At 39.9% G+C, this 13,367-nt stretch overlaps 1 protein-coding gene across 1 annotated transcript; it reads right to left on the bottom strand.

Moving 5' to 3' along the window:
* Positions 1-12,584: 12,584 nt before the first annotated feature.
* Positions 12,585-13,043, bottom strand: LOC141637303 (uncharacterized). Its single transcript, XM_074446862.1, has one exon. It carries the CDS (start codon positions 13,041-13,043, stop codon positions 12,585-12,587), a length of 459 nt encoding a protein of 152 aa, XP_074302963.1.
* Between the last annotated feature and the right edge of the window lie 324 nt (positions 13,044-13,367).

The raw sequence follows: 13,367 nt of genomic DNA, 5'->3' as shown, positions 1-13,367 counted from the left end.
TCACTTCATTCTACATTCGGACCATGAATCCTTAAAATACATTAATGGACCGCAGAAGCTGAGCTTAAGACATGCCAAATAGGTTGAATTTCTTCAATCCTTTCATTTCTCTTCGAAATATAAGGATGGCAAATGCAATGTGGTGGCCGACGCTCTTTCCCGACCCTACTCTTTACTGAACGTGCTTGATGTTCGCCTACTTGGATTCGAGACCTTGAAAGATTACTACGAAACTGATCCCGACTTTGGTGAAATGTTTAGGATAAGCCAAACAGGACCCCGAGACGAGTTCATAATTCAAGATGGATTTGTTTTCAAAGGAAATCAGCTGTGTGTACCCAAGCATCAAGTCCGGGAGTTATTGGTACGAGAAGCTCATGGGGGAGGACTTGGTGGACATTTTGGTGTCACTAAGACTATGGAGGTCCTTAAAGAGCATGTCTATTAGCCTCGAATTCTGAAGGACGTGCAAGATGTGATTCGAAAGTGTGTCACTTGTCACGTTGCAAAGAGTACCTTCAAGCCAGGGGAGTACACGCCCTTACCGGTCCCTAACAGGCCATGGGAAGACGTGTCCATGGACTTTATTGTTGCTCTACCACGAACCCAATGGGGTAAGGACGCAATCATGGTCGTAGTGGATCGATTTTCCAAGATGGCCCATTTTATTGCATGTCACAAGACAGATGACGCTAACAACGTAGCCGACTTATACTTTCGAGAAATACTCCGCCTTCATGGAGTCCCAAGGACGATAGTCTCCGATCGTGACCCAAGGTTCTTAAGCTATTTTTGGAACACTCTGTGGAAGAAGGTGGGTACCAAACTATTATTTAGTACCTCTCACCATCCTCAAACCGATGGTCAAACGGAAGTGACAAACCGCACTCTTGGGGTATTACTACGTGGCCTCGTGAACAAAACTCAGAAGGATTGCGATCTAAAACTCGCTCATGCCGAGTTTGCCTACAACAGGCCTCCATCATATGCGACGAAGCACTCTCCTTTTGAGATCGTGTATGGCGTAAATCCCTACCTACCACTCGATCTCATTCCCTTACCCGAGGGCGAGCTAGTCCACAAAAGCGCGGAAGAAAAGGTAAAATCCAGGATTAAACTACATGAGCAGGTTCGCTCCTGAATTGAGTCCGTCAATGAGGTATACAAACAAAGAGCCAACAAAACCCGCCCACCAAGAGTTTTCAGGGAAGGAGATTTGGTTTGGGTGCATCTAAGGAAAGAACGATTCCCAGGCAAACGAAAGAACAAACTCATGCCGCGCGCAGAAGGTCCTTACAAAGTGATTTTGAATTATGGAGACAATACCTACAAGGTCGAACTCCCAGGGGACTACGGTGTCCACGCCACTTTCAATGTGGGTGACCTCTCTCCTTACATCGAGGATAATGGGATTGCAGAATTGAGGACAATTCCTTTCAAAGGGGGAGGGATTGATGTGAATACAAATCACCTTGATGAAATAATTCTCGAAACAAGAGACCAAGACAACCCGAGTCACCAAGCATGGATCGGTTCGAATAAGAGTCGAGAAAAGTGCATGATCACCGGCCAATGGGACGGGTAGAACCGTGTGGAGAACCGTGTGGAGCAAGGATGAACCTCGAAAATGGGCTAGATGCTTTGAATAAGCTCACCTAGTTTTTGTCATAGCCTAGTTTTTACAAAGGTCTTACCTAGTTTTTGGTTTAGTATTGCCTAGTTCTTCCACATAGCCTAGAATTCCCAACAAAACATTAAAGACTAGCCTTGGGCATTAAGGATTTCGGCCTATATAAGGCTTGTAGTCCTCATTTGTTCATCATCCAATTTTGAAGTAAAAACTTGAGAGTATTCTCTAAAACTTGTCTTGTCTTCTTGTGTTGTTACACGAGTGGTTTGGCTTAAGAGGTCGAAACGTGATTTCGCACCTTGCTTGAACGAGGGACGTGATCCTAAGTTTAAGTCGGATTGTTTGACGAGTATGAAACAATTCACCCATTGGCGTAGCTATAGGTCTAGCTACGACAAATATCCCTTCTTTTCATTCAAATCTCGCTACGAATATACAGATTGATCGGGTTGCACCTAGTGCATTCAGATCCTTCGTCTATTTGCTAGTACAAGTTAAGACTTCCGCTTGCGATTCACATCAGGTAAGCCCTCAGCTCAGGCTCCGTCCTCTTGGGCGCCAAGCCTGGAAAGTACGAGTACACCTACGCCTGCGAAACAAGACAATCGATAATGATCTTTCATAATTCGATAGAAATGGAAATAAAAGAAGAAATAATTGTCTTTCATGTTAAGTAATAAAGGTTAATACCTCCAACAACAGTCCAGGACCGACAGTAGCAGGAGAAGTCCCCTTCTGCATCAGCTCAGGACGAACTATGACCCTCATATAGAGAAGGGGACCGCAAAGCCAGGAGTAACCCAGTTCCACCGACCTAGGTCACTCAAGTCAGAAAGGAAAGGAAGAAGCTTTGTCGACAGCCTCTCCCCCTTATCTCCGAGGTAAAGTGAAGATAAGAACCACCAGAGCCACAAACGAGTCCTCTGCAGAAGGAGCCACATTCCTCTCATCCATCATCACCGTCGCCAACCAAGGAATGGTAGCAGCGCCCGCTGCCAGGTTCCAGCCGATCAGCCTCCTCGCCTCGGCCGAGTCTACTCTCTTAACCGTCGACGGCCACACCACAGCCTCCTCTCCACACCGCAGACCAGAGATCATGCCATAGTCCTCCAGAGTGACCTCGACATCCCCAAAAGGTATGTGAAAGGTCGAGGTCGTATCCCAGTACCGATCAAGGAAAGCTCGAATCAGGCAAAGGTTAGCCCGAATATTCCTCTCTTTGATCGCCCTCCACGCTCCCACCAAGGCTCCGAAGGCTCCCAGCTCGATGATGGCCTTCTCCTCCTCCGTCAGTCTCTCGTAGGCCTCCATCATCGTCGTGTAGCCAGAGAAGGACCTCATGTTATCGACCTCATGTATCAATTTGACGCAATGCTATCTTTAGCACAAAGTAGAAAAAAATGAAACGGCAAGTGAATAAGGAAAGGTAATAGGGAAATAACAAGTTCAAGACTTACCAAACTCCTCGCCGTCCTGTAAGACAGGTGGCTCTCTGCTGCCCAAATGAGATGTCTGCCATCCCATTTCTCGGCCCACTCAAGTGCCCCCGCTAGCTGGCGACCACCACGTCCAACGTTGGCCCGCCTCGGGACCTCATCGACCTCCTCCTCAAAAACCTCCTCGACCACCTCCTTAAGAGTGAGAGAAGGGTCAAAGCCCATGTCCATGGGAGCCCTCCCTGACGTAGAAGGAACGTCACCTGCAAAATTAAAGTGAATTAGGCCGCGTTAAATAACGACAAGCCTCGGTGAGGGTTGCTTCAAGCTTTTAAACCCCTAAAACGGCCTTTTCCAGCCATCTTTGGCCATTTCTTTCGAAAACGGGCCACTCATGTAATAAATTAGGTAAAGTCAAGTCTAAGTTCAAGCCTAGTCACGGGTTTGAGTCAAAAGTTTGGCAACATTTCGCTATAATAGCAATTATGCCCTAAAAAAGTGTCCTAAAAAGCTGTCACAAATCAAAAATCAGAGATGGTAGGAAGTTTACCCATTACACAAGGGTTCCAAAAACCAAATTTCATCAAAAAAGGGCAATCCTAAGACCATTTTCAAAGCAATTTTTGAAACAGCTAAGAAACCGTCTCAATTTCACTCAAATGCTCAATGCTTGACGAAAATTCAAAAAGAATACATGGTTATGTTCCTAACATTGCCAATTATCCATTTCTAATGTCAATTATAGAAGGCAAATCCGTTTGTGGGAAAAGCCCCAAATTTTCGATATTTTGGGTTGAAAACCCTAATTTTTTCGATCAAAAATCGAGCAAATACAAGAATTAAAGCAAGAATGTGATACATACCTCGATTAGTCATGATTAATGGCATGATTTGATCAAGTTTTGATGGATTTTGGTCGGAATTTGAGAGAGTTTAAGAAAGAAATGTGTTTTGTAAATAATAAACAAAACACGGGTTTTCTGTCGAGTTTTACTCAGACAGGGACGACCTTGGGAAAGGACGCAACTGATGCTGCGCATCTTCCAAGAGTCGTAGCTCTTGCTGTGCCTCTTCCCCAGCTTCCCTCCAGCTCAATTTTCAAAAGTTCGTTACAAGTTAGTTGTTTGTGGGCCCATCTTTGGTGCGCCTCTTCTCCAACACCATATATTATATATTTGGTCTATTGGGCATTTATTTTTGTCTGGACCAATATTTTATCTTCAAGCAGACTGTGAACCGTCGCAGTATTTTATCTTCAAGTAGACTGTGAACCGTCGCAGTATTTTATCTCCCAGTCAGGACTTCGCTTGCAGCAACGAGCGGATTTCGCCTTTATCTATACCTTTTATCTATCGAGAGTCCATGACAACCGATTGAACTTCTCGAGAGATGGAGTTTTTTAGGAAGAAGACACGAGTAGATTCCAAGAAATGATTCAATCCAGACAGAATCATCAGCATATTCCCCGACAAAAGTTCGCTTGAGACCGACACAAGCAGATTCCCCCAACAGTTTATACCAACAAGCTGTTGGCCTCAATATTTTTTGTTTCGAGAAAGAAGTCTCAGGTATGGTTTCTTCTTATGGCTGGCGAGCCTACTTATGTAGTCTAATGTACTTTAAACGACCCTCCCCGATAGTTGACAGACTCTAAAATGTTCCCGGCGACAGGTCCTTGGCTTAGACACCTTGAGCCGCCTGACGTCGCCATAGTCGTCAGGTTGTAATCTTCGATTGACCTAATGGCTATACTTTGACATTCACCTTGTCCAAGCCTCAGTCAAAGTGGGGGGTATGTAGATACCTCATTTCTGCACCTCCCGCAAGCCACCTGGTGATGATTGGGCCGCATGTTTGGTACGCGGAATGATTTACGACAGTTCGTAAGTTTATCGTCAACTGATAGCTCAAATACTTGTGTCTACCCCTTGGTTGTCATCTACGCGCCATTACGGTCGTTTTGACAGTAATTAGAGTTCATTTGGAGTCCGGGTCAAAAACCGCTTCGTTTTCTAGTAAGCCGTTTAAAATGCCGAGTCGGAATGTCCTAGAATATTCCGGATATTTTTATTCTATAAATTAATTTTATATATTTTGGCAAAATATATCCCGGAAATCTTATTTTAAGGAATAAGGAAGTTGAGATCCACCGCAGTTCCATAAAGGAAATGCGGAAATATTTCTTCCGCGGGAGGAAACCTCTGGGGAAAAGACGCAGCATCTGTTGTGCCTCTTCTAAGGATCGCAGCAGCTGCTGCGCCTCTTCCCCAGCTCCTTTCTGCATGTTTTCATATTTTTTACGTGATTTCTTTCCAAAGTTTGAGTCATTCCATAACTCTCCATATTTTCTAGTATAAATAGGGACCCTCGTTCCACATATTTGTCACGCAAGTGTCCTCCCTTCTCTTCTCCCTTTGTATTCTAAGATTGTTCTCTAAGCTTTTTCCGTCTACGTTCTTAATCAATCGACCATGTAAGCTCATATCATTCTGATTACCAGTCACGTTGCATGACCGACCAATTTGACCAACTACACATCAATTAATTAATCAATTTAATCTAAATCCTCTTACGAGGACACTCTCATCATACATACGAGTCGAGCAATCACTAAAATGTTAACTTAGTTAATCTCGTTTCGTCAACCATGTAAGTCTGAGGGTGTAAATCCCATCTTTTATTATTGTATTTTATTTTTGTACTAATTAATGTAAGATTTATGTCAAAAGTATGCTTAAAACCGATTTCTAAAACCCTTTTATCAAACCGTTTTTACGGATTAACAGTAGGCAGACGTCGAGATGAAATGCAACAACTGATGCGCCTCTTCCAGAGGCTACCGCAGTTCCTGCTTTTCTTCTTCTTCCTCGCTTCTCTGTAAATTCGTTCCTTTTCCTTTGTTTTCTTGTTTTCTTCTCTTTTCTTCGTACATAATAACTTTAATACATATTCTTAATAAATATCACGCTTTAATTCCGACTTAAATCCCTTATAATTTATATTTGCGGGTTTTCGTCATTAAACCAAACCCGGATTTTTAGAGACTCGATTCGTTCATATCAAGTTTCTGAAGTTCGCCTTTGTACATATTTTTACCGTTTATTTCCAGTTTGTCTAACTCGTTTCTGTTTTCGTAAGTAACCTAATTAATTTGTTGTTAGTTTAATTCATTTTTAATTCGTTTTTATCGCTTTTATGACGATTTCATATGTTAATAAAACGCTAAATCACTTTCATCCGAGTCAAATATCAATAATCAACCGTAAAAAGCACCAATGAACATTAAGAATACGCGGTTCTGACTTCACAACCAGAACCCACCTCAGGAACAGACGCAGTGACCACTGCGCCTCTTCCAAGGGACGCATCATTGTTGCGCCTATTCCGGGTTGAATTCTGTTTCTGAACTTCCGTTCTTGCTTTGACCTAATTCATTGATTCACATATTAATCGACTATTAATCTTAATATCACTTCTAATCTATCCATATTTTCTAACCTCTTGTTTTCCCTTATTTTTCTCAAGTTATCCGTCTTAAGTATATTTTTGACGTAAATCAATTAAATCGTTGTAATTTATTGTAATTTTAATTATCGCAATTTTATTTATTGTATTTTATTATGTATGGTTTATTTACTTGTTCTTCACATGTAATTAATTCTAAACCCTACTTCGACATTAATGAGTGCTAAATTACATGTCCACCGACATAGTTAATTTTCACATGTTAGGATCAAAACGTTGGATGTTGCATTCCATGCATATAATCGACAACATATCGAGTATAAACGATTTCCCTAATCATTAGTAGAGGCCGCTATCGAGGCGGGCGGGATTAGGTGTTCATTAAAAGGACTTCCTAATATGTACCCTCACCCCTTACTCCAGATCTCTGTGAACATCTGTGTTCATTGGCATCCCCGAGAGTCATTCTAGACATAGAATGCTAAGGGTAACGAGTTCTTAGTGTTCATTTCACTACTTTGTGTTTTAAGATGACACGAGGTATTTGAACGGTTTCCAATTTTCCACAATAAATTGGTGGCGACTACACAAATGCAAAGGCTTGTTTCCCAAGTGCCCCTGTGGGCCCCTTGTGTTCACAAGAATAAGTTCATAAATTCGCATGAATGGAACTAGGGTAGTTGTCATTTCATCCATGAACATATGAATGTTGTAGTGTACTCATTTTAGTTTTTTATTTACAAATATACCTCAATAATTGTTATGATGTACACTAAATAAGAATATAATTCAAGTTTTTGTATAAAACGCAAGGGGTTTCTCTATTATGCAATTAAAACAAGCGTTGTGCCCTAACATACCACGATTAAGTTTATGGTGAGACCATACAAATCAAGGTAATTATATTCAAACTAGAAATAAAATGTCATATAATACAAGACTGAAGTTGGTGACCCCAATCATTCATCAATTCTCGATTGAAAATCACATTTAGAAACTAGTTTTGACTAGTCTCCCAAACCATTTGATTGGGAATCTTTTGGTGTGTGCGAATCTTGTATTCAAAGCAAGTTAATTCAAGACTTTTTCTGGAAAAGGATTATGAATATAGCAAGATATTCACCCTATTTACACTTTGAAGTGTATGGTCGAATATAATTTCAATCAGAGAAAGTTATAACTTCTTCATCTCTTTTACCAACGAATTAGGTATATACTTGATATCCACTTAATGAGGTAAGAAGAAAAATTCTTTGAACATGTTCAATGAATGTTTAAAAAGTATCAAAACCTACATATTATAAAACCAATGTATTAGTACTTTTTTTAAATGGGGAACAATAAAGTGAAGACTTTTATCTGCACCAAAAAGAGTGTGATGTGATATCACAAGTTCACTTTCATTACGATATGGTTGGATCTTTACAATATAGTTGAAGGTAGTTTCTGTTATAAAATTTTTCTGGTATTTAAATTTTCCGTTAAAACAAAACATGGTTAAAGCAATCATCTACTTTTCATATGAGATATGGTTAGGCATGGTACCTAAATTATAGCGTGTTTCGATAGTAAACATGTGCTCTTTCTTCCTACATGATCACGAGAACAAAGGGTTTGTGGCTCGTGATGCTGTCTATTAAAGAAAAGAGGATTATTTCTTAAAGACAGAGTGGGAGGAAATGTCCAAGAGCCACAAACTGAGAATAAGACGTAGGAAGATGTTTCTTCTTGGTCAAAATCAGTAATTATTTCTTCGAAACCTGAAGTGGACATGAGTCATGTTATTTCTGAAAGTAACAAACCTGTAACTTAATAAAATGCTTTATGTAGTTTCAACTCCGTAAAAGTCCGAACTGAACATAAACATTAAGATATTTCCATAACTTGGTTGATAGGTGGTAAGAGATTTACACCAATTGCAACGCTTCGTTAAATTCGGATTTAATAATATTATTTGACTGTTGGATTTTAAAATCATCTTGCATGAGTTTTGTAAATCGCAACTATCCTAAGGTGGGATACGAACTTAAGAAGAAATCTTAAGTAAAAGTCAAGGAGTTGAATGGTATGTTTCAGTCACGTAATAAACTTTTCTCGATTTGTCGAGTAGTTTTGTTTATACATGAAGTTTAGTGGGAATAATGTGGTATTATTCATCTTATATGTGAATGACATATTGATCACTGTGTATGATGAAAGAATTAGGAGAAGAATAATACATCTCTAAGATATCCAGTTTATTCGATGGATATTAGCATAAAGTTAATATTCTTATGTTAATAAGAATCTTGACAAGTTCAAATGTGTTGACCATGTACAAATTGAATCCACTTGCTTTCGCTGCGGGATTAATTCATTACGCTAAGATGTATTACCATTCTTAAACCTCGTATACTTGGAGTATGACGAGATGTTACAAATCGAATCTTTGAGAGAAGTCTCTATATAGCCACATAGTTCATTAGTTAGTACTCAGGAAGTACTAAAGATATGAAGCTAAGCATTTAGAAATGAGATGGATTTATGTGCAAGGAGTTACAAAAAAACCATATTCTAAACACATAAGGATGGTTATAGAACCATATTGGCTATATTATTTAAGGAGGATAACTGCTAGAAACGTCCTAGGCAGTTGAACAATGAGATATACACAACGGAAATTGTGTACACTTACAATAATGAGATATGCAAGAAGGAAAGGATGATATTAGGATTCGTTTTTGTGAATTGGAGGAACTATGGACGTTCGTTCCAATAACCGAAGGTCCTATCCATACTCACTGTAAGGTCAGTGAGAGCTATTCTAAGGCAAGAGAGCCTATGTCTAGATTGGATCTAGACACGTACTCAAAAGTTTTATAAGAAAGATTATACATAACAAAGGGAAAAAGTATATAGTAAGGTTAGGAAAGTGCAAAGTGTTGCTAAGACTTACTAATCAAAGCCCTCATAGGCTTAGCATGATAAGTCATGTCATTTCGATTAAATTGAGATAATCAACTATATACAAAATTAAGAATGAATTATAGATTATGTAGTAATTGATATTGTATCAATTTTACATATGTGATAATGCATTCATCGTTTGAGTTTTATATTAAAGTCTTTTATTACTTTATTACATCCAAATTGGTTGTAAGGACAATGTTGAACCCTATTAAGTGAACTGGATTAACATAGTATTGGCCCCTAGTTGCTTATATGAGGTGAAGTCTTGAAGTGACTAGAGTGTGATGCGATTGATGGCAAGTTCAAGTGCCATAGAGTCATAAGAGATGACTAGTCGATCACATAGGCAGACTGTATAAGACACTCTGTCGGGCAGTGATCGCTTATAGAATTCTGCAACATTTATATAGCCTGGTCGTGGCGAGAGCTACTATAGTATTCTTTTGAGTCGATTCTTTGACTAGAGACTGTTCGCCCAAGGTGGCACAGTTTCTGAGCGACTTTGATTTTTGCTCTACGACTTTCGTAACTGAGATTGTTGGAGTAAGTGTCCTCAACAATAGTGTGATCACATTAATAAATCTCATATAAGAATACGTAAGGGATGATTCAATATATATAGTCAACTGATCACATTAATCGGTAACGATTGGCTGACTAGAGTTTGAAGTTACTGTCGTTTGGCGGTGGTGATCAGTTGATCCCTTAAGGTCACATCTAAAGGAACGAACCCCAAAACGAAAACTAATTAATTGTTTGAGATACAGTTTAATTAGTCCCTTGGTAAACTGACTGAAAGTTAGTGGAGTAATATAATTTTGAGAGATCGAGTTAAGAACTCATGTCGGTTGAAGTTATTATTTAATTATGTGATAATTGAATACTAATTTATTAGAGAGGGGTTTTAGTAATTAATAGTTAATTCACTGAAATTGTACTACTTGACTAATGAGATTAGTGCTAGTGCATATTATATGTATATGTATATAAAAGGAGTGTTATAAGACGAAAATAATTGGGAAACATTTTTATCATATAAGACGATAAAAATGAAAGTTTTATATTAGTTTGTGAGGCAAATTGTAAAAATAAAATGGACCCATATTTGGATGGATGTGTCATGTAAATGGAAGGAAAAAGAGTGCATTGGACACAATCATTATGTTCATGCATGCCTCTTACACTTTTTCCTTTTCCCAATTGCTTTTTCTCTTTTCTATGTATGCCATCATTACAAACATGCAAAGACAATTATTAAAAAATTAACACACACCCTCACCTCCTCTCTTGGACGGTTCACACACCAATATAGAGCAATTTTTGTTGCTCATTTTTTACTAGATTTTGGTATGTGAAAACACCTACAACCTCTCTCTAAAGTTCTCTAAAATATATTACTAGTAATACAAAACTAATTCGATTAGTATCATCACAAGTACTTACATATTAATTCAAGGGTACTCTAATAAGATATCTAGTTAATATTTATTAGAGATTTGGGTATGTTTTGGGTGCTACTAAGAGGAGGTCTTCTACTTTGAGGACTTATTGGTTTTTGGAGGATCATCCAATATTATGAGCTCAAGATCAAGTGTAGGAAGGAGTCCTACACTTGTGCCTATTTTCGTCTCTTATATAATGAAAGAAACATGTTTTTCTTCTTATTTTGTATAAAATCATCTTGCATGCAACTAGATCCATCAATATATAAATTTTGGGTAATTTATTAAATGATTAGATGAGTCTAATAGGGGTATATGAACCCAACACCATTCTCGCTACCCCACCAAAACCGAGAGACAAGCGAACGTAATTCATCACAAAAATTAGCAGGTAGTTTAAAGACGCTCATAACATAGGTTGGAATAGATTGGCCAACTGCCTTTATCAAAACTTCCTTACCTCCATTAGAGAGCAACATACCCCGCCATCCCTGCAACTTCTTGCTGAGCTTATCTCGTACAATCTTTGTAATAGCTTGTTTCGATCTCCCTACAACCATTGGCAGACCCAAATACTTCTCCCGTTCCTCCACCATTCACACGCCGAGCACCCCTATGACCCCTGTTCTCCTCGCCATAGTCGTACCCTTACTAAGAGATACCGTTGTTTTCTCAAGGCTCCCCATTTGTCCCGACGCCATCTCATAATGCCGAAAGATATCCTTCACGCACTGCCCCTCTGATTCCTTAGCACAAACAAAAATTATACTATCATCAGCGAAGAACAAATGTGAAACAACTGGGGCATTTGTAGCGACTCTAATCCCGTGTAACGAGTTGTTTTCCACCGCCATACGAATCATACTAGAGAAAACTTCAACACATAGAATGAATAAACAAATAAGGAGAAAGAGGGTCGCCTTGTCTTAGACCTCGATCAGGCACCAAGACATCCGACAAACGCCCATTAACGTTAACAGCGTAAGAGACCGTCTCAACAAACTCCATCACTCTAGTTACCCATAAATGATCAAAGCCCATAGCATTCAACACCACTCTTAGAAAGACCCATTCAACTATGTCATAAGCTTTCGACATATCCAGCTTAAGTGCCATGTGACCCCCTCCCCCGCGCGAATTATTCATATGGTGAAACATTTCAAAAGCCACTAGCATATTATCAGTAATAAGGCTTCCTGGAGTGAAGGCACTTTGATTCTCTGACATGATATCACCCAAAAAGACCTTTAAACGATTGGAAAGCACTTTCGATACTAACTTGTAAAGCACATTACACAAGCTAATAGGTCGAAAATCCACCATTTTATCAGGAGCTTTCTTCTTCGAGATAAGAACAATGGTCGTTCTATTTAAAGCAGCTGGGAACGGGTTCGCATTCAATATACCCAACACCGTCCTAGTCACTTCCCTCCCTACCATGTGCCAGTATGTTTGATAAAACAGAGCATTCATACCGTCCACACCCGACGCCTTAAGAGGATGCATTTGGTTCAAGGCGGTTAAAACTTTTTCAGACCTGTAAGGCTCTCTTAAGCCCTTATTCATTGCATTCGCTACACGGCCTGCAACACCTAATAGGAGCTCATCAAATCCCGTCGGTCTAGTGGAGGTGAAAAGCGTTTGGAAATAGCTCAAAGCACATCAAGCCATCGCCTCCTTTGTTTTGAATTCTCGTCTCTCGTCATCCACTAGCTTGGCAATTCTATTTTTTGTTCTCCTTTCCCCCGCTTTCCGATGAAAATACTTCGTATTTCTGTCCCCTTCCTGAAGCCACAACACCCTCGACCGCTGCCTGCAAAAAAGCTCCTCTTGCCTAATAAGCCGCGCAATGTCCTGAACAAGCTGCTTTCGCTCCCGAACCTGACCCTCATTCCTTCCCCCTTCATTAAGCCTTCGAAGCCTATCTCTTTTCTTCTTCAAGTCTCTCACTATCTTCCCAATACTCACTCCCTTCCACTCCTGTAATTCAGCCGCACATCGACTAATAGTATCCATGACATTCCCTTCATCACACACCCAAGCCCTTTCGATTACATCCTCGCACCCCGCCTCTCCTATCCACACCTCCTCGAATATGAACATCCGAGGGCGTTTTCTCATCTCCTGTATAACCTATGTGTCAAGAACCACCTTAATTGGGGCATGGTCCGACCACCTCTCTGTTTAGGTGTAGCAACTTCGCGTAAGGAAAAATATCTCCCCAAGAACTAGTAATCATAGCCCTATCCAGTCAACATTGCCTATTCGTCTCTCCTACTTGTCCATTATCATAAGTGAAAGCATACCCCTCCTAAGGAAGGTCCTGAAGACCACACTCATCCACCGCATCATGGAAATTATTCATTTGCCACTGTTGTCTCGAGCCCCCCTTCATCTCGTTGGAAAATAAGATCTCGTTAAAGTCTCCAATACAAATCAAGGGCC

This window comes from Silene latifolia, unplaced genomic scaffold (assembly GCF_048544455.1).
Source record: "Silene latifolia isolate original U9 population unplaced genomic scaffold, ASM4854445v1 chrun_scaffold_16, whole genome shotgun sequence".
Taxonomy (NCBI): Eukaryota; Viridiplantae; Streptophyta; class Magnoliopsida; order Caryophyllales; family Caryophyllaceae; genus Silene; species Silene latifolia.
Note: the sequence above shows the minus strand (reverse complement) of the source record. Positions and strands in the feature narration are given on the sequence as shown.

Excerpts from the sequence above, each read along its gene's own strand:
- LOC141637303 (XM_074446862.1), bottom strand. The coding sequence starts at position 13,043 with ATGAGAAAACGCCCTCGGATGTTCATATTCGAGGAGGTGTGGATAGGA.